Here is a 21,511-nt window from a genome sequence, read left to right as displayed (position 1 = left end):
AAGTTATAATGCTCCTCAACTCACGAGCTTAAACTGCAAGATATAATGCTCCTCAACACACGAGCTTAAACTGCAAGTTATAATGCTCCTCAACACACGAGCCTAAACTGCAAGTTATAATGCTCCTCAATGCACGAGCCTAAACTGCAAGTTATAATACTTCTTGGCACATGAGCCTACACTGTATGTCATGAATCTCCCTAAATTTGAACTAAATATTTAAGACGTAAAGCTCTTCAAATTCGAGCAAAGTTTTCAAATTGTAAAGCTCTTCAAATTCGAGCAAAGTGTTCAAGTTGCAAAGCTCTTCAAATTCGAGCAAAGTATTCAAGTCGCAAAACTCTTTAAATTCAAGCAAAGTGTTCAAGTTGCAAAGCTATTTAAATTCAAGCAAAGACTCAAGTCAAAAGCACTTCAAAGCCAAGCAAAGACTTCAAGTCGTAAAGCTCTTCAAATTAGAGATAAAGTTAAAATTGTAAAATTCTTCAAATTTGAGATAAATCTTCAAGTCACGAAGCTCTTCAAATTCGAGCCGAACTTCAAGTTGCAAAGCTCTTCAAAATTGAGTTCTTCAAGTTGCAAAGCTCTTCAAAATTGAGAAATTCTTCAAGTTGCAAAGATTTTCAAATTGAGCAAGTCTTCAAGTTGCGAAACATTTAAAAACATAAGCTAAATCTTCAAATCACTACGCTCCTGGACTCACGAGCCTAAACTGCATGTCATGAAACTCCTAAAATTTGAGCTAAGTCTTCAAATTACCCCGCTCCTGGATGCACGCGCATAAACTGCATATCATGAAGCTCTTCAAATTTAAGCAAAATCTTCAAGTTATAAAGCTCCTCAAAATACGAGCTTAAATTGCAAGTTACTACGCTCCTTAATGCTAGACCATAAACTGCATGTTACTCCTGGCCTGCAAGAGTATAAACTGTGTACGGCCCAAAAAACAACTCACCAATTCTGAACTACGGAATGACTTAATCCTCTTCACTAAGGTACGTAGGCAGCTTAAAGTTTCATTCTAAGTTCAATCGTATGAGTTCAAAAATATGTTTCACCCCAAACGTTGTTCGAATGAAGTATGATAGGATATAATACACTTGATTGGAACTTAAAAAATTGGGCTTACATGTATTCTTTCGTTGAACCGTGTGCCTTATCAAAGATTGATGGTTCAATGGAGGCAAGCCTTCATAGCAAATTGGCATCTCCGATGGATGGATGTAGACTTTGCCAAATCGTCAATTTGAAGTCCTCAAGTTCGTTGGTCTTCAAGTTTTATTATATAAGCCCTCTAAATCTTCAAGTATGTCGTTCTTCAAGTTAAATTTTTCAAGTCCACCTCCCTTCAAGTTGAAGTTTGCAAGTCCGCCAGTCTTTAAGTCTGTCGGTAGTCAAGTTGAAGTGCTCAAGTTCTCCGGTCATCAAATTAAATTATTTAAGCCCTACAAGTCTTAAAGTTGAAGTCTTCAAGTCTGCTATTTTTTCAATTTGAAGTTTAAAAGAACACCACTCTTCAAGTTCAATCATTAAAGTCCACCAAATTTTCAAGTCCATCAAATCTTCAAATTTGTTGGTCTTCGAGTTGAATTTTGCAAGTCCGCCGTCCTTCAAGTTAAAGTCTGCCAGTCTTTAAGTTGAAGTATTCAAGCCCTCTAAGTCTTTAAGTTGAAGTCTTCAAGTCTGTTAATTCTTTAAGTTGAAGTTTAATGTCCATCGTTCTTCAAGTTGACGCATCAAAGTCCGCCAAATCTTCAAATCCGTCAAATCATTAAATTCGCCGGTCTTCAAGTTAAAGTCTACAAATCCACCAAATTTTTAAGTTGAGGCTTTCTAATTTTCCAATCTTAAGGTGGACGTTTAAATCCCTTTGCACCTTAAGTTGGCTTCTTTACGGTTTGTTCTTAAAAGGAACTATAATCTTCCAATCTTAAGGTGGACATATTAGTCCCTTTGCACCTTAAGTTGGTCTCTTTACAGGTTTGTCCTTAAAAGAAACTATAATTTTTTAATCTTAAGGTGGACATTTGAGTCCCTTTGCACCTTAAGCTAGTCTCATCATGGATTTGATCCTTCTATATGCTGTTGAGAATTTGCACTTCTATAAATTGCCATGGGTTTGTCTTACTATAAGATGTTGTAGGTTGATCCTTCTATATGTTGTTGGAAATTTGTTCTTCTATATTTTGTCCAATTATGTCCTTCTGCATATTATATGAACCTTTGTGTCCCATGATTATCCCTCCGATTTTTGTGCGAAGATGAGTATCCATCACTTCACACTCTAAAATTGTTTTCTCCATGCGTGGATCATCTCGTTAAGCAAAGAACATATTCTTCTTGTTTGGCCTATTAAAAAAAGGGGGGAAAAGACAAAAAATGGGGAAAACGTAGAAGAAGAAAAAAAGAGTTACCTGTCAAAGATACGCTTGAAAAGGCATGTAAATTCACAATTGATGCTCAATGAATATGAGCACAGTGCTTTATATAGATTTAGGAGAGAAGGCGATAACAATTCATGTCTGATGTGGGATCATGTTAAAGGCGAAAGCTATTTATAGAAGCAGTGAGATGATTACTGGAAGTTTAATGGCGATGTGGGACTGGAAGTTTGTTAGAGTCCAACAAGGATTTGATATCCTAATTCAACTAGAAGAAAAGGTTATTGGCGGTGGAATTTGCTTACATATATGCAAATTGTAAAGAGGACAGTATTAGTTCTATTTCTAGTGAACTAGGGAAAGAATATCTAAGGAATACAATAATGATATCTACGTGGATTTAGCCTAATACCATTATTCAAGTCAAATACATTGAAAATAGACGTTGCTAGAAGCTGGATAGGATGTTTTTCATGACCATATGTACGTACAAAGTTCTTTTACTTCAAGCCTAGTCTTGTAAATCCACACAACAAGTCTTGAAGTATGGGACATTTGTAGGCATATAAATTTTATTGAAATTAAATCCATAAAATAATTCGGACTATATTTTAAATTCAAGATATATCAGTTCAAATAAATCTATTGGGCTAATATAATTGGATTAGTTATATAACTGCAACATATATGGATTAAATAAATAAGTCTTAATTCATTGGGCTAGCCCATTTAATTGGGCTAAAGTGATGAGCCCACTTCATTAAGCCCAAGATATCATCTTCCTAAAGGCCCAGTTTCGTGTCACGTGTCAAATGACATGGTACGCCAAGTCAAACGGAAGAGCCAATGGGATCATGACACGTGTCAAAATGACAAGGCATGCCAAGTCACATTAAAAGGCCAATGAAACTGCACCACGTGTGCAAATGACATGTTCTGGCCAATCAAATGCGATCTTGTCACACTTCAATTTGATAGGTAGAAAAGAGTTTGTTCTTATCATAACTCTTCCATCCCACAACTATAAATAGGAGTCTTCATAACCCAAAAAATACACTAGAAGTTATAACAAGAAGTAAGAAAGAGCTCGTGGATCAAACGCTGTAAATTCTTCCACAAGTTTCAAGCTTCAAGCAATTAAGTTCAAGTTCAAGCTCAAGAACGAAGAACAAATCAATTTCAAGCTCAAGAACGAAGAACAAATCTAGTTCAAGCTCAAGAACGAAGAACAAATCAAGATTCAAGGAGTACGAGTTCAAATCAAAGTTTGTGCTAGTTGAATTCAAGATCTTCGTTCGTGGCAACAATCAAAGTGTTCGCGACGGATAAATCAAATTCAAATTCAAGATCAAGCACAAAGGCCCTTGAATTTATGTTGGAAAAGTAGAATCATAGGATCCATAGAGATTGTATACTCATATTATTTGAAATCAAATACTACGATTGTTGAAATATTTTCGGTCTGATTTTATTTTCTTGACGCAGTTTATTGTCTACAAATTCTTCATTTTGTTGAACTGACGAAGAAAACATTCTGTCTACAACATTAAAAGAAAGTGCTCTAAATAATATTTTTATTTAGGGTGGAGGTGGGGGTCCGCGGGTAGGGTTAGGGTGGTGGGAGGTGGGTTGGGTGGGTGGGTGAGAAGTTCTAATTTTACTACTTTTTTATAATTCTGATCATTGTTCGTATGATAAGATGAAGATCTATCAAATAAAACTCTAAATAAAAATTGAGAAAAGAAATTATTTGGCATGAATTGACATTTATTCCAAAATATAAGATTCTTTTTATATATGCTTGTTTAAAAGTTGAGAATATTGCAAAGATTTGGGTCAATTTGGGCGGGTTGAATAACAACACATTGTTTAGCCCATCTTGACCCAACTCATCTTAACCCAAGTGAACATTGGGCAGGGTTGAGAAATAACCCATTTAATGAGTCAGCTCATCTTGACCGGCACAAACAACCCATTAGCCACCCCTAATTTAGGTATTGCTTTTATTTGCACAATCTAGACTATGGATTGTATGATCCAAAATTTAGATCTAGGTTTATACAATTAGATTTATAGTGAAAAAGGATTAATCATAATCAATATTAATATCCAAATGATGAACCATGTGTATTTAAGGAAAATATCCCACGTGTGCTGTTGGATAACAATAAATAACAACAATAATGGTGTAATGAATTACTCAAGAATATGAAAGAGAGCAATAAATAACAATAAATGACATTTAAGTAAATAAATGAATAGATGTTTACCCGACAAAGGTGAGATTCCCCAATAATACCTCTGACAATGATAAACCTTTGAATATTCTGATCCTTCTTGGATCGGGGAAGAAGAGATAAATAAAGGTCTAAAAAGGTGAACTTCGTATGTACATGATAAAGAGAGTATCTTGAGAGAACGTGAATATGTCAATATTTAGCACGAAGAATATTTAAGCTATTGTCAGCATGGTTTCTGTTTGAGTTCCGATATCAGGGTCTCTCATTATAATTGAACTCTGTATTTATTGGGTTCCTATTGTTAAAGAAAAGTACTACTTCAAAGGTTAGTTTATATACTTCATTATTTTATTTATATATTATTTATTATGAGTAAAAGTTTGAAGAGAATCATTTAAAAGAGGACGACTTTTACGGTGTTCATAAGTAATTATTAGATTCTTGGATGAGTTTATTTTGATCGTTAATTTTAAATTTCCATGACAATCGAATTTTTTTTGTTTGATTTAATCTACATCGCTTGATTGTTTGCGACTTTAGTAAAATAATAACCAAGACGTGTTGTTTTTGCTCTTTCTTTCGGTTTAGATTAGGATGGGTGCTTAAAAGATGTATACTTTGTTGTAGATTTTTTTCTTTTCTTTTCTTAGGAGTTTCATTTATATTGTTGGTATGAAGAAGCGTGATTGACAAAATTTGTTGTAGTATGTCTTAGTTTATTGTTTGAGTTGCTGAAATTTTGGTCTTTAATAGTTAGATCAGATTCATGTTCATATAGATGTCGATATAAAATTACGACAAGTTATTCACATAGAATAGTATGATAGCTAATTAGAATTATTTTTTTATATAAAAGTTCCAATGATAAATATGGCTGAAATTTGCATAAGTTGTTTATTTTATGTTGCTAGATAATAATAAAATCTAATGTTAGGTAGGTTTGTTTAAATCGTAACATATCAGTATGAAAGCTTCACTAATTCGGTTCTATATTCTAGGCCAATTGTGTTCTCTTAGTCATATTTCCTAATAGTTCTGTAGACTCTCGAAGTTAAGTACAAATGTCTCCGTACCGATCCGCAAGATTCTACTAAACTTGTTTATGACTCGTAGAACCTATGAACCTAGAGCTCTGATACCAACTTGACACGACCCAAAATTCCTCCTTAGGAGTCATGATGGCACCTAGTCCCTAGGACTAGGTAAGCCTAACACATAGAGCGAGAGTTATTAATAGACTTAAACCAATCAACCATTTAACATAATCCGCCAACAATCATCAATAGATGTACAATATCCCAAAACTGGTAGTACAAGTCATAAGCCCTTTTAAGAGTAACGAAGATTATCAAATACATCACTGTTTGAAATAGAAATAAACAGTACAAAGTAAAACTTCAGAAGGTGACACCGAGGCCTACGAACTCGACGGCAGGTATACCTTGAAGTCTCCACAGCAATACACGATCAGCTATCTAATGACCAGCATGCTCTGAGGTACCTGGATATGCATAAAAATATGCAGCAAGCGTAGCATGAGTGTACCACAGCGCTACCTAGTAAGTATCAAGACTAACATCGGTGAAGTAGTGACGAGGTACAGTCAAGACACCTACTAGACATAATAACATGTACAAGTATGAATATAAAACTAATAGAGAAACTGATATTAATACGATGCTAAACATGGTAAGAACAACAATAAAACACTAGCAAACGGAAAGTACAAGCAACGATTAGCTACAAGGAGTAAACAGGTGATGATGTCGCGAAGTAATCATAACGCAGTTAAGGTACTAGTGAAATTAAATAAGAAAAAATAAGTAGCAACCAAGTAATTAAATGTCCTTACAAATGGTTGACACAGGAATCACCCCAAGGTACCACCCCTCAAAATCACGTTCACGGGTCCCAAATCACGAAATATAATCACTTGGCATCTCGTGCCCACATTACCAATCACAGCCACACGGACATCACACGTGTCAATACCTTTAATGTCTCAGACCTGCACGGATAACTCACGTACCAACAGCAACAATACCTCATATCTGTACGGACAACTCACGTGCCAACAATCCTATCCACGCATAGAAGGCAGGTATATGAGGATACATCTACAGGATCAATAAACAACAAGATTTATACTCATGGACTGATATGGGTGACATGCTATAATGTATGCTTGTGTAAGTATACTATCACAACTTAAATCAACAGGTAAGATCAGAGATACTAAGTAGCACATTGGAAACAACACAACAATATTTGTAATATGCATGACTCACACAAGAAGGTCACATCACCATACAATTATCATCAATAACATTGCCCCCGGGCCATCACAAATCATTCCCGACATAGCCACCTTGTCTCGTCACGTGCGCAACAATAAAGTAAATGCCCGCTTTATCTCTCCACACGCGCATAATAATTATCCGACCTTATCTAGCCACATGCGCAAACCTAACATATATAGCCGATTTTGTCACACCACATGTGAAAATATCAATAATGACAATAGCATGGACAACTCATGTGCAAATACCCCGACAATCCTCTCAACAATCCCACATGTGCCAAAAATATAATAACATAATATAACAACTCGCACCACATGTGCTCATATATCACAATATTTTCATAATAACAATCTCACTGCTCAACACCAATTACAATGAGAACAACAATAAGTGAGGGTACGACAAGTAAAATCAACACAAGAATTACAACAATACAATACCGGAAGGATAAGCTCAACAATGAAAGACATTACAAGTAATAATGACTTCAAGTAAGAGTGGTTCAACAATAATCGAGATAACATATAACATCAACTTCAAACAAGAATAATCAACTATGGAAGAGATAACAGGTAACAATAATTTCAAATAAGCATAAATAAGCTATGAAAGAGATAACATGACAATAAAGAGGCAACAACTTCAATTAAAGCATGTATGAGTATATTTGGCAATAGAACATGAACCCAACTTCAAATAAGGCATAAAAAAGCGAATTTAACAATGGAGGACATAACATGATAGAGCAACTTTAATTTAGTGTGCATAAGAAACCAAAGAGTCTATACCGGTCAAATTTCTACATATAAGGTCGTGAATACACTCGTCACCTCAAGTACACGTCTTTCACGTAGTTCAAATAGTGCAAACAAAATAATCCCTACGGACTAGTTCCCCCACACAAGGTTAGACAAGATACTTACCTCAAAAGCCCTCAATCAATACTCAAAAATAGCTTTTCCTTTACAATTCACCTCCGCCCGGCTCAAATCTAACCAAAATTGACTTAATAGCATCAAATAATACAAAAGAAATTAATTTCAATAAATAAGGCTATGATCTTTGCACAATTCCTCAAAAGTCAACCCCGGGCTCGCCCAGTCAAAACCCGAGTCCAATGGTAGATTCCGACTACCCATAACCCTACGAGTCTATATATGTATTTTGTTTTAAAATCCGAGTCCAATTCGACTCTCAAATTTTTATTTTTCACAACATAGACAAAAATTTCCAAAATTCCTCTTTGATTCTCATAATTTTGATGTTAAATCTCATATATAATCATGTAAAATAGTTAAAAATTGATAAAAGTTACTCAATGGTTGTAGATGAAAATCCCTCTTCAAAATCTTCTCCTACCGAGTCTAAGGTTCAAAGATATGAAAAATGAGGCTAAAATCTCGTCTCTCAGCTTTTACGTCCAGGCACACGTGTTGCAAATGCGACCTAGGGTTCGTAAATGCAAGCCCCACAAATGCGAAGAATGATCACAAAAGCGACACTCATCACACCCCTGCTAATGCCTCAATTGCGACATAAAGTTCGCAAATGCGAACAAAGGACTCATCGCAAAAGCGACCTAGTGATCGCAAATGCGGAACTCTCCCAGCCGAGGCCCCATCACAAATGCAAACTTTGAGTTCGCAAATGAAAACCTAGCAGACTTTAGGTACCTTTGCAAATGCGAACAAAATCTCGTATTTGCGAGATCTATAGCGCCGGTTTAAAAACCAGCAAAAACTAAAACTCTTCAAACACGTCGAAACGCGTCCAAAACTCTCCCGAGCCCTTGGGGCTCCAAACCAAACATCAACACAAGTCTAAAAATATAACACGAACTCGCTCGCACGATCAAACCATCAAAATAACATCCGAAAATACGAATTGGACCTCAAAACACATGAAATCTATAATGAAACTCAAGAACTTCTAAAAATACAACTACACGTCTGATTCGTCTCAGAATGAAGCCAAACTTTGCAGACAAGTTCCAAATAGCAAAATAGACCTATTCTAAGTCCCGAAACAGAAATCCAAATACGATAGCTATGAAGTCAACCTATGGTCAAACTTACCAAAATTCTAAGCCTTTAAATTGCCAACTTTCGGCAAAACAAACCAAATCAACCTAAGGACCTCCGAATTCGATTCTGGGCATACGCCCAAGTCCAAAATCACGATACAAATCTATCAGAATCATCAAAATACCATCCGGGGTCATTTTCGCAAAAGTCAAACCTCGATAGACATTTTAAACTTAAGCTCCTAAAATGAGAATCACTCATCCAAATAAATCCCGAAATATCCGAAAATCGAATCCGACTTTGCACGCAAGTCATATGACACAATATGAAGCCACTCAAGAGGACCACTGAACGGAATGCTAAATCTCAAAACGATCGGTCGGGCTGTTACAAGTCCAAATATGTAATTTATTTCAAAAATTGTGTCCATTTTAATATTTAAAATTACAAAATCCACTCGTTTTTAATGAAAAATTCATTTTCTCTTGCTCAAATTCATGTTTTGATGTTAGATCTAGTGATAGATTTATGTTATGATCATAGATTCGAGTTAGATTTACTTACCCTAATGATAAATTCTCTTTAAAATTACCTCAATCAATGCTTTTTACCTCCCAAAATGATAAACTAAACTCTAAGTATGAAATGAGGCTATTTATATAAGTACTGAAAAATAGCTGAAATTGCAGAAAATGGTTGGCTGCTGCTTCAATTTATTGCTAGTTTTGCTGGGTTTTACCTTAAAATTCTTCCCACCAACCATCCTAACTAGTCTAAATATCCTATATAGACTTATCCAAAGGCTAAAAATACGTACAAAAACACCGCAACTCAAAATCAAGGTCCAGATTAAACTTATGAACTTTTAAGTTTTCAACTTTTATATAATACGTCGAATTGCATTCGAACCCCTGGCCATAAGTACAAGTCAAAAATAGTCATACAAACCTATTGCCTTCAAACCATGAATCTAACCTCGTTTACTCAAAATGCTGACTTTGGTCAATCCTACGCACTTAAGGCTCATAGTTGGAGATCTAGTGTTCCTAAACGCTCGATATCTTTGGGACCTTAGTCACCCATATCCGTAAGTCACAAATCACCAACCGAACCTATGAAAAAATCTTAAATTAGGAAATGGAGTTCTAGAACTCAAAACGATCGATTGGGTTGTTACAATATCGGAGGCGTCATCCATGTGCTGAAGTATTAAAATATATATGTATTGACCATTTTTATCTTGCTCCTTCCAACGATGGTCTTGTTGATGTTATTCATGGATCAACTAATGTAGCAGTCAACATATCAAGGCGGCTTATTAAGCTAGGATACAAATTGAAGCATTCAAATTCAAACTTGAAAACACGATATCACGGAAATTAAACCTATACAAGCAACTAACTGCACCGGATTTTGGACTGTAATCTTGGAACCCGCACTTATAGAGAGATACAGACTTGGATTCATAAAGGAAAAGGAGTTTGAGTATCAAATCATGGACTCACAAAATATGCTGATTTTGGAACATAACATAGCAAGTTCAATAATATTCACTATATTTGCATACTATTTCCATATGTCTGTCTTTTTCTTCCGTTTTCAACTACAAGTGATGCCAGGGATGACCAAAAGTTGGTTCCTTAAGCTACAAAGAGAACAAATAAGATTAAAAATAAGCTACTGCATAAGAAATTAAAAGGAAAAAGGAAAAGACTGAAAATGGTAAAGAGAAGCGAGGAAAATAAAGGAAAGACGCAGTACTATGTTTTCTCTTGACATGGTCAGAACTCAGAAAAGCCTGTTCTCATTGCTTTGAACTCCATGAGTTACTGATGCTTTTGCTCTCGCTTTCTTCAAGTACCATACACCAACCGCAATTCCAAATGCCCCTGCAACTGATACTGCAGTTGCAGTCCCTGCAACATTTCAATCATATGTATCATAAAAGAAATCTTAATGGAAAAGTACAAGGAGGGTGTATAGTTGCAAACTAATAAAATAGTAACCAGCTAATAGAGCACTGATCAATCAATAAGCAATAATTACCTGCAATAACGCCAGGCCTCCTGTGAGAATTTTCACTATCTGCACAGTACATTGAGGATGAATCAGTATTGACTTTAACATATCTAATTTCAAAGTGAACCGGTGATGTTTTGCTCGTTCAAATATCAAGAAATTATGCCACAATTAGTAGGAAAAACAGTGAAAAAATGTATAACAAAAAAGCCTTTTCTTGTCATTAATATCTTTACTCTCTGAAATTGTTACATCTCAGGAAAATCAATGGTGACATCCTTGATACAGAAGAAAGAATTCGGGCATTACTAACTATGGGATTGAAGAAATGCATTCAGTCATCAAAGAAGAGGCTTTGATTGAATGATAGGTAAACAGAATAATCCTATCCTTGGAGATAATAAAAAACAGGCAGTATTCGCTTGGAACATGAGAAGATGACTAAAGTGGACCTAGTTAGTAGTTACTATTCACATTTGCTTACCATTACAGTTGGTTGTACTATTTCCTTTGTTACACAGGCACAAAAAATTGAGTCTCTCCGTATCAAACCCACAAATGCCATCTCCCTTAGCAGAATCTTGACACTTGAGGCATCGCGTAGTCACAGGAATATCAAAATCAACTCTAATCCCATACTCAGGGACCTCATTAAAAGCCGGAGTTACACCAAGATTTCTCCAATACACACTAGTATAAGTTGCACAATGCTTCAACATCAGTCTCAAAGACTCTGTAGCTTTAGGATAGTAAGAACAGCAAGAGCTACTCCTCAATCCATTAGCACATTCAGGTAAGTGCCTACAAAGATAACTCGAACTATCACAGGTCGAATCACACTGCTCAGGAAAACGCTCACAGAACGTTGATTTTCGCTCAATGATCACATCTTGTTCACTACAGTTGAAAAAGAGGTAGTCATTTTGAGGTGACAGAGTGAAATGTGTGCTAGTGTCTAGGCTAAATGGTCTAGTTGGGCGAAAATTATTGCCGTCTAGGCAATTCCACATAAAAGGATCAGTGACAAGAATGTGAGGATCTGAATAGTTTATATTTTTAACAGGGTATCTGCCTGAAGGTGTTCTAAGCTCAAGCATATCTGCTGTACAAACAAGAATATGTCTGTAATATGGACTGCCACATCCATCATCTAGGCCTAAAGGGTATTGAATTGGAATACCACCACAAGATTTTCTGCAGAGTCTTGATTGAGCTTGTATTGGATTGAGAAATGGAAGTGTAAATAGAATTATAAATATGGACAAAGAAAAGGGACATGGGAAAGTTGAAAAATAAGTTGATGTTAATTTGTTTGTTATTGAAAGGGCCATCAGGGACTTGCTAGAAGGTGTTGAGATTGATTTCCATTCCAAATTTTCTCTATCTCAAGAAAGACTGTTGGGGAAGTGTTTATTGATGATTGAAGAGAATCTTTATTGAGGGTTTGTTTTTTGAACCTTTCACTTTTTCTCTTTTTCTTTGCAGTAGTTTCATGTTCTTGAACTGCTAGTGGGGATGCTTTTCCTTTTAAAATATTCTTTTTGCAAAAATTGAAGAGCAAAAAAGAAAAAAGGAATAACATGTTATGGTAGTTGTTGTTCATGTTATGGTAGTACTGTTATCTACTTACCTACTTTAGTGATGAAAATTGCCTTCCACGCTTTCCCAGTTTTGAACAAATTCTTCTCCTGAAACAGCCCAGCCCAATAATTTCCAGCTGGAAGGCAGCATACATAATTGGAAATTGGGCCAACTAAACCATTTCCATTGTAAATCTAATGCCCAGTTATGAGGCAACAAACTTATAATGGGCACAAGTTATTAATTTTGAGTAAATGTGCAGTTTAGTAGCCTCTTTTCTTTTGGGCTTGCTAGCTTCTTTTCTTCCATCCCTATGAACATTATAAATATGGTTATTAGTCATGTTACCCTGTATTCACATACACACATTAAAGTTTAAACAAAATATAGAGCTTATACATGTGAAGCAAGGTTACAAATCCATTGTAACATCTCATTCTAGATGTTTTAACTTTATTCTTCTACTTAGTTTCTAAATGTATCGAAGTCCTGGCCATCATGAGGAGCGCTCAATGGCAAACCTACATTGCCACTTATAGGTGCTCAAGCACCCATTGTTTTTTTGATTTGAACAATATTTATTTATATATATATATATAATATATCTATGCATGCACGGAATTTGCTAGTCGACTGTCATTCAACTTTTTCAAGCGCAATATAGTGGTGTTTGTTCATCATATGCCGCTGAGCACCTTTAGCTTAAAATTCCTGAGTCCGCTATTGCCCAAGATAACTTGGGATTGTGGCATAATTATTGTTGTTTCCTTTCTTTCTAGATCATTGGAGTAGTTCATGTGTTGGTAAACCATGAGCATCATCTTGTGTTTTGATAGAGCAGAGTTAAAATAGCATTTTTAGTAATCCATTTGATATAGGGGTGGGCATATTTCGGTCCGAATCGAAAAAAACGATCGAACCGAAAATATTTTTATTTCGGTTTCGGTTATTCGATTTTTTCGGTCGGTTTCGGTTTAAAATTTTAAAATTTCATATTTTCGGTTCGGTTTTCGGTTATTCATTTATTTGGTTCGGTTAACCGAAAAACCGAATTATTAGCAAATCAACAAATTTTCGGTTGGTTTCAATCTAATTTATCGAAATTTTGAAAGAAAACCAACAAATTCGGCAGTCCAATTATTACGTAGAGAGAGCCCAATATGCTAATGTTCAAACCGAAAACTGAACCGAAATAAAAAAATCGAACTGAACCGAACTTATTTCAGTTCGGTTTCGGTTACTACTTTTACAAAACCGAAAACTAAATAACCGAATTTCTTAAAATCGAACCGAACCGACCGAACGCCTGCCCCTAATTTAATAAAGGATAGAAGGTTTATACTAACAAAGACAACTCATGAGAAGTTTGTACGAAGATGAAAGATCATTAGGTTAGAAAGAAGTAGGAAATATAACAAAAGTCCACTTAGTCTAATTGGTCCCTACTATAGGTGTGAGAAATTATATATATTACTCCTTCCGTTCACTTTTACTTGGCATGTATACTAAAAATTAATTTTCATTTTTATTTGTCACTTTAATCATATCAATAGAAGACACATTTTTTTTCCTGTTATATCCACAGTATTTATTACTCATTTCAAATCATTTTCTCAAATCCAATAAAATATGCATCAATTAATATGTGTATCATGATAAATTATGCATTTCATTTATTATTTTTTAAAAGGCGTAAAAATTCAAAACGTGTTGAGTAAAAGTGAACGGGAGTATTTACTTTCTGCTAGTTAAAGAGGAGAGACTTGCTTTCTACTAATTAAAGAGGCTAAAAGTAGGCTTTCAAGGAACGCCTAGAAAGACGCTTTGTATCTCAAAGGAATTGGCCAAACACAAACTGCTAATCTCCAAAAGTATTTTTTCGAAAAGTACTTCTGAACAAAAGTACTTTTCAAAATAAATAACTTTTGGCAGTTTGGCCAAACAGGCTCTTAACTTTTTGTCGGTAGAAGGGAGGGGATGGCTAGATTGTTAATTACTTTAATTAAGATATAGATGATGCAATTATTGTTGTAGTTCAATTTCTAATAGTCTACAATTTTAGCTATCTATATCGTGTAGTACATAGTATCCTTTGAATTACCTTGTTTGTTTAATAAGCTAGCGAAATCGATTGTAATTAACTGAAATTAACTGAAAAGAAAGGAAAGTTAAATTTGTAAGGAGAAGTGGTTGTTATATTTGTTATGCCACCAAAAATGATGATTTTACAAATAATTAAAGAGGCTAGGGTGTAAATTTTGTAAAAGAGTATGATAAGGGGCAAATTTTCACGTTAGCTTCTCTCTTTTCCTCTCCTAAAATTTCATACTACTTAGTGGGCGTTTTGACATAAGAATCATAAAATTCTAAAATACGGGGAAAAAAGTTTTCAAGTGAAAATGATATTTAAAATTTAGAGTTGTGTTTGTACATGAGTTGATTTTGAAAAAAAAGAAAAAATTTCTTAAAATTCAAAATAATGTCGTCTACTTTGAAATTATTAACAACTTGTTTTTAAAAAGCACCAAAACTAAGGTCCATATGCACATTTAATTTATTTCGTGATTGGTGAGGTATACCTTTTTTTTTTTGTTTTTTTTTAATTTGGAGGGTTACCTTTTCCTAGTCTAACTATTAGTCATTAGATACATACCCGTTGGCCTCTCAAACGGGATTGTAGACTACAGGATATAGATAGCTAAAATTGTAGACTATTAGAAATTGAACTACAACAATAATTGCATCATCTATATCTTAATTAAAGTAATTAACAATCTAGCCATCCCTCTCTTCTACCGACAAAAAGTTAAGAGCCTGTTTGGCCAAACTGCCAAAAGTTATTTATTTTGAAAAGTACTTTTGTTCAGAAGTACTTTTCGAAAAAATACTTTTGGAGATTAGCAGTTTGTGTTTAGCCAATTCCTTTGAGAAGTACTTTTTACGATATTTGACAAGCAAATTGTGTTTGGCCAATCTTTCCAAAAAGTACTTTTGAGTGTCAAATTACACTAAAGGACAATAAAGGTTTAGTTTACAATTACCATTATTTAGAAAAGAAATTTTTTAAATATTTATTATAAATTTAATTAAAGTATAAAACTTAAAATAATATATATTAAAGGTTTTAATCAATATAAGTGATAATTATATAAAAAGCAATAATATTGGTAGGAACATATGTGCTTACAAATTACATGTATGAAAAACACTATCAATTTGTGAGAAATCTGTAAGGCCCCGTAAGATTTCGCAAAGAAAAAAAAATAATGTTTGTGGTGTCGAACTGAGCTTGGGTTAAACAATGCACTGGAAAGTAAAGAAAAAATTTGGGCAGAAGAAATACACTTCTGCGGCCCACTATGGGGCCGTAGAATCACTCTGCGGACCGCATAATGCTCGTAGAGTGAGACAGTCTTTTGGGCCATTTTTTATGTCATTTTCGCGGCCCATTATGCGACCGCAAAACCATTTCGTGGGCCGCACTCTGATCGCATATCTAGCTTTGAGATTTTTCGGAGGGAGGTTCTGCGGCGCATTATGCGACCGCAGAACAGGTCTACGGGCCGCATAATGACCGCAGACCGAGCCAGATTTGCCCAGTTCTGGAGGGAAATTATGCTGCCTATTCTGCAGACCGCATAAGCATTATGCGGTCGCATATGCGACCGCATACCCTATTACGAAGCTTTATTTTTGGAGTTTTTAAACCCGATCCTATTTCGTTAAAACATATACCATAGTTCATTTTTGAGCATATTTCTGATATTTTTAGAGTGAGAAAGAGTTCTTAGAGCGGGGAAGTAACCTTCAACCTAATATCCAACAATTCTTGCTCAATCCTTGAAGATTATCAAGAAAGTCCTCACCTTAAAGGTAAGAATATATGCCCTACCTCTTAATTTCAAAAATCTACAAAATGGGGATAATTAGAAATATAATTATTGGGTGTAGGGGTTATTATCTTGCATGCATGTGTTATCAAAGAATGTGGAAGGTTGTGAGCTAAAAATGGTAAAGAGTGGGTTGTGGGATGATGAAATCCTCCATAAAAGGAACTTGAAACCTTAATGCACACCTAGTGTTTGATAAAATGCTCAAATGAGCTAGAACCATGATCATCCTCCTAATTTTTAGTTTAATTTGTTATATTTCTAAAATAGATTGAAGTTGCTAAGAATCCCGGATTATTTTAGAGTTTAAGGAAGCTCAATTGAGGTATGTTGGCTAAACCCCCTTCTTCTTAGAATAGAATCATACGGTGTTCATGTAATTGGTGTAAGTTCCAAATTGATCAGTATAGAATTGGCTATTCCTAATGTGTTTGTGTTTAAAGATGTATGTTCAATATTTATTCTAAATGCTTCATCATGTCATCTTGCCATTTGGGGATGCGTTCAAAATGTAGAATATGTGTTAGAAATGTTAAGACTTCATGTCAAGATCGAACAAAGGTTGTTATGCCAAATTATATGAAAAGCCTCTATGTGCCTAAGATTCCCAAATTGCTCATATGTGAATTTAATGTCTTGAATGGGAAGCCTTATTGTTGGTGATAATGATAATGATGTTTGAATATGGAAAGGGGAACTGGAATTATGAAATACGGCCAAGTACCAAGAATGACTTTATAATTGTGGCCACTAGTGCCAATGAATCGAAAGGATATGAAAGAAGTATGATGTGAAATGATTGACTGAAAAGGCAATGTCTTGGGTGAGACGGCCTAGCCGATCGGGTCGCGATCGGACGCCATGCCGTACATATGGTGGTGACTGTGCTGGAAATTATGATAAAATTGTGGTTATGGTTGATGTCTCAAAAGAAACGACCCAAACGATCGGGTCGTGATCGGACTCCGTGTAAGAATACAGTAGTATTGTGAATTATGGTATATCAGCATTAAAGATCACCCAACCTAATAACATGGAAATTGACTTGAAAACTTATGTGATCCTTAACTTGATGTTTTAGTATTATTTGAAGCTCTTATTGAATTCTTAACTGTTCCCCCTTGTATTATTATTCATTCTATTGAGATGGTATTTAGCTTTACATACTAGTACTATTCGACAGTACTAACGTCCCTTTTGCCGGCGGCGCTGCATCTTTAAATGGATGTAGGTGGATCCATAGCAGGTAGTGTTGATCAGCGATAGTGGTACATCCTCTTCCCAGCAGACTTAGTGAGCCCCACTTCATCCCGGGGTCACGTATTGTATCTTTTGTTTATATTATTATCACGTCTTGAGGTATAGCCGGGGCCTTATTGCCGGCACTATCATAACACTCTTTTGTATCTTTTAGAGGCTTCGTAGACACTATGTGGGTTGTACATGGGTGCTAGAAAAGTCAAACCGATTATGTTGTGTTTTGATCTCTTGTTCCACTCGAATCATAAGAATGTGTGTATCTTGAAACTTAAAAATGATGTAACCAATGAGATGATTTAGTATTGTATATATGATCTTCCTACTATCTAATTATTGAAATCATGTCTTCTCTTGATCATGGGTGAGTTGGGTAGAAAGTATGTAACAGGCTTGCTCGACCGGGTTCACTCGGTTTGAGCGCCTATAGCGCTTCCCGAGGTTGGGACATGAAAATTTTGGTATCAGAGCCTAAGATTTTAAAGTGTCCTAGGATGTCTCGGATCCATATAGAGTAGAGCCCTTCTTATCGGTGTGTTGTCGACCACATCTATAAGTTTGAGGCTACTTGGACATTTAGAAATAATACCCTTCTTTGATATTCTGGATCGTGCGATAAAACTGATTATGAAACTGTTCCTCCTCTAACTCGTGCATCCCTTTAACTTTCAGAACATGGTACCTAAGAAGATAGCAAGAACCGGCCAAGGAGCCAATGCCGCCTCATGAGTGGCAGTTGACCCTTTATTCTGTGATGCAGGTGAATACCCGAGGGGTGAGGATAATCCTCTAACTGCTACATTGCCTGATTCCACTACACCTGACCAGGCCACACCAGTTCCTGCACCTACTGAGGGTGACTCGGTTCCTCCAATTGATATTTCGGTTCCACCTCCAGCCCCAGCTTCCGGTTCTGGTATTTCTTACGGGGATGTTAGGTGAGCTATCCAGATGCTGACACAGATAGTGGCTTCTCAAGCCTAGAGATCAAATGTTACACCCACTTCTTCTAGACAACAAGGGGATTCTAGTAGTTCTGGGGTGAACAGGTTTCTTCAGTTGGATCATCCGGTGTTCACTGGTGCTAATGTCGAGAAGGACCTACAAGACTTCATTGATGAGATGCATAAGACTCTTCGAGTTATACACGTTACTGAGACAGAGGGAGTGAAGTTGGCCGCCTACCGCCTGAAAGGGGTGGCCTATTCTTGGTTTGAGCCGTGTGAGGACTCTCGGGAGGAGGGGATCCCTCCAGCGAGGTGGAGTGAGTTTGCTGACGCTTTCATGGACCATTTCTTGCTGGCTGAGACTAGGGCAGATCATGCCACAAAGTTTGAGAACCGTAAGCAAGGAAGTAAGAGTGTGTGGGAGTATCACAAGGAGTTCGCGCGTCTGTCTAAATATGCCATTCTCATGTTGCCTACTATGGAGGTTAGAGTGCACCGGTTTGTGCAGGGCCTTAGCCCCTTGGTTATTAATGAGGCCGCTACAGCTGCCTTAAATTCAGATATGAACTATGGGAAGATGGTAGCATTTCTCAAGCTATAGAGAACCGTAAGTTGAAGAACAGAATGGAGCGAGAGGGTACCAGCAAGACCCGGTCCGCGGGCAACTTTGGGGAGTCATTTGGTGGGGGAAGATCAGCTTTTAGGGGAGGGTCATCAGGGCCATTCCAGTCTGTTGCTAAGTCTTTAGTCAGTGCACCGCCAGCAGGGCCCAGTCAGAAGCAGGGGAGTCGTTTCAGGCCCAATCAGGGCAGCAGGGGACCACACTAGCAGGGCCAATCAGGAGGGAGATTCCAGTAGCAGCGGAGGCCCCCATGCCCCAGGTGTGGTAAGATTCACTTGGGGATCTGCTACATGGACCTACCTATATGTTACATGTGCGTATTGAGGGGTCATATTCAGAGGGAGTGTCGTCCATCCCGCCAGGGTGCGGGCAGGGGCATAGCACATCCATCCAGTTTTGCAGCTGCTACATCTTCAGCACCCCCTCCATCTTGAGCCACCCCAGCCCTAGCAGGGCGTGGTGCAGCTAGGGGTGGTGCGCAGAGTTTAGGAAGACCCAACCGTTTCTATGCTTTGAGTGGTCGCCATAGTGCAGAGGCTTCTCCAGATGTTGTCACAGGTATATTGATTGTCCAATCTCATGATGTATATTCTTTTATTGATCCCGGTTCCACCTTGTCCTATGTTACCCCTTATGTTACTATGGAATTTGGGATAAAATCGGAACAACTTCCTGAGTCGTTCTCTGTATCTACTCCGGTTGGCGAGTCTATTGTGGCCGCACGGGTTTATAGGGGTTGTGTTGTCACGGTGCGTGGTCGGTACATCGTGGCTGATCTCATTGAATTGGAGATGGTCGATTTTGATGTAATTATGGGAATGGATTAGCTTTATTCATGTTTTTCCAGCAGGCTTAGTGAGCCCCAGTTCATCCCGGGGTCACGTATTATATCTTTTGTTCATATTATTATCACGTCTCGAGGTATAGCCGGGGCCTTATTGCCGGCACTATCATAACACTATTTTGTATCTTTTAGAGGCTTCGTAGACACTATGTGGGTTGTACATGTGTGCTAGAAAAGTCAAACAGATTGTGTTGTGTTTTGATCTCTTGTTCCACTCGAATCATAAGAATGTGTGTATCTTGAAACTTAAAAATAATGTAACCAATGAGATGATTTAGTATTGTATATATGATCTTCCTACTATCTAATTAATAAAATCATGTCTTCTCTTGATCAAGGGTGAGTGGGGTAGAAAGTATCTAACAGGCTTGCTCGACCGGGTTCACTCGGTTGGGCGCTTGTAGCGCTTCCCGAGGTTGGGGCATGACAAAACAACAACCTAGGTAGTATTGCATTATGTCAACTATATTATATGCATGCACGCTAAAACAATATATAAATAATATTATAAATTTAAGATCATATAATATTGGTATACTACAAAAGAAAAACAAAATCACACCTTATGAAAGTATTTGAATTTTGTGATTAACATTATTATTTCAAAGAGTAATATGAGACGAAGAAAAGAAGAAACGGCGGAAGAAAAAAGAAGAGATCTATTTATAGTAGAAAGATTATTCTAAATAAAGATAAGAAAAGAAGAATAAAAATATGGTAAAAATAAAAAAGAGAAGAAACAGATGGTAGAGCTAAAAAAAAAAGTAAAAGTTAAATTAAGGAAAAATACATAAGATGCATCCTATACTTGTCGAGGAAAAGCAGTTTCACACTCAACCTTTACGGGCATTCTATTACCTCCTTATTATTGTTCAAATTGAATTTAATACCACCCACAAGCTGACGTGACAAAATAATAATAAATAAATAAATAATGGGCGTGTTTTACTAAAATTAAATCACAAATTTTGATTTTTTTTCCTTCTTTTTTTTATACAAAAAGACATATTTTCTTGCCCCCTTTTCATCTTTCACGTCCCCAAACCCTTCTTCTCTTCTTAACGCCCTATCTCTTCTTCTCCATTTTCAGACCTATAATCCAGATTTTCTTGTCCCTTCCCCTTTAATCTTTGTCTTCACAGCACACTCCTTTATTGTTCAATTACCTATTTTTTATTTTGACTCACCTCAAAATATTATTCTCCTTAAAGAACCTGCAACAACAAAAGAAAGAAATATTAATCATTTTAATAGAAGTGATAAAAGAGAAATAAAGATTCTGTTTAATATATAATCTCTTGAAGTGTAATATATTTATGAAATTGGTGGTGATTTGGAAATCCACCACAATCTAGTGCGTCAATTTGACATATAGTTTAATGGGTTTGTGGTGTTTTATGTAA

The 21,511-nt window shown here is 36.3% G+C and overlaps 1 protein-coding gene across 1 annotated transcript; it reads right to left on the bottom strand.

Moving 5' to 3' along the window:
- Positions 1 to 10,392: 10,392 nt before the first annotated feature.
- Positions 10,393 to 12,440, bottom strand: LOC107767877 (uncharacterized). The gene is made up of 4 exons (XM_016586982.2): positions 11,452 to 12,440; positions 10,995 to 11,033; positions 10,710 to 10,864; positions 10,393 to 10,593 (listed from the first exon to the last, which is right to left on the bottom strand). The coding sequence occupies exons 1-3, from the start codon at positions 12,296 to 12,298 to the stop codon at positions 10,737 to 10,739; spliced, it is 1,014 nt and encodes a 337-aa protein (XP_016442468.2). The 5' UTR covers positions 12,299 to 12,440; the 3' UTR covers positions 10,393 to 10,593; positions 10,710 to 10,736.
- Positions 12,441 to 21,511: the final 9,071 nt, after the last annotated feature.

This window comes from Nicotiana tabacum, chromosome 17 (genome assembly GCF_000715075.1).
Source record: "Nicotiana tabacum cultivar K326 chromosome 17, ASM71507v2, whole genome shotgun sequence".
Classification (NCBI taxonomy): Eukaryota; Viridiplantae; Streptophyta; class Magnoliopsida; order Solanales; family Solanaceae; genus Nicotiana; species Nicotiana tabacum.
The sequence above is the reverse complement of the archived record's forward strand: the minus strand, read 5'-3'. Positions and strand labels throughout refer to the sequence as shown.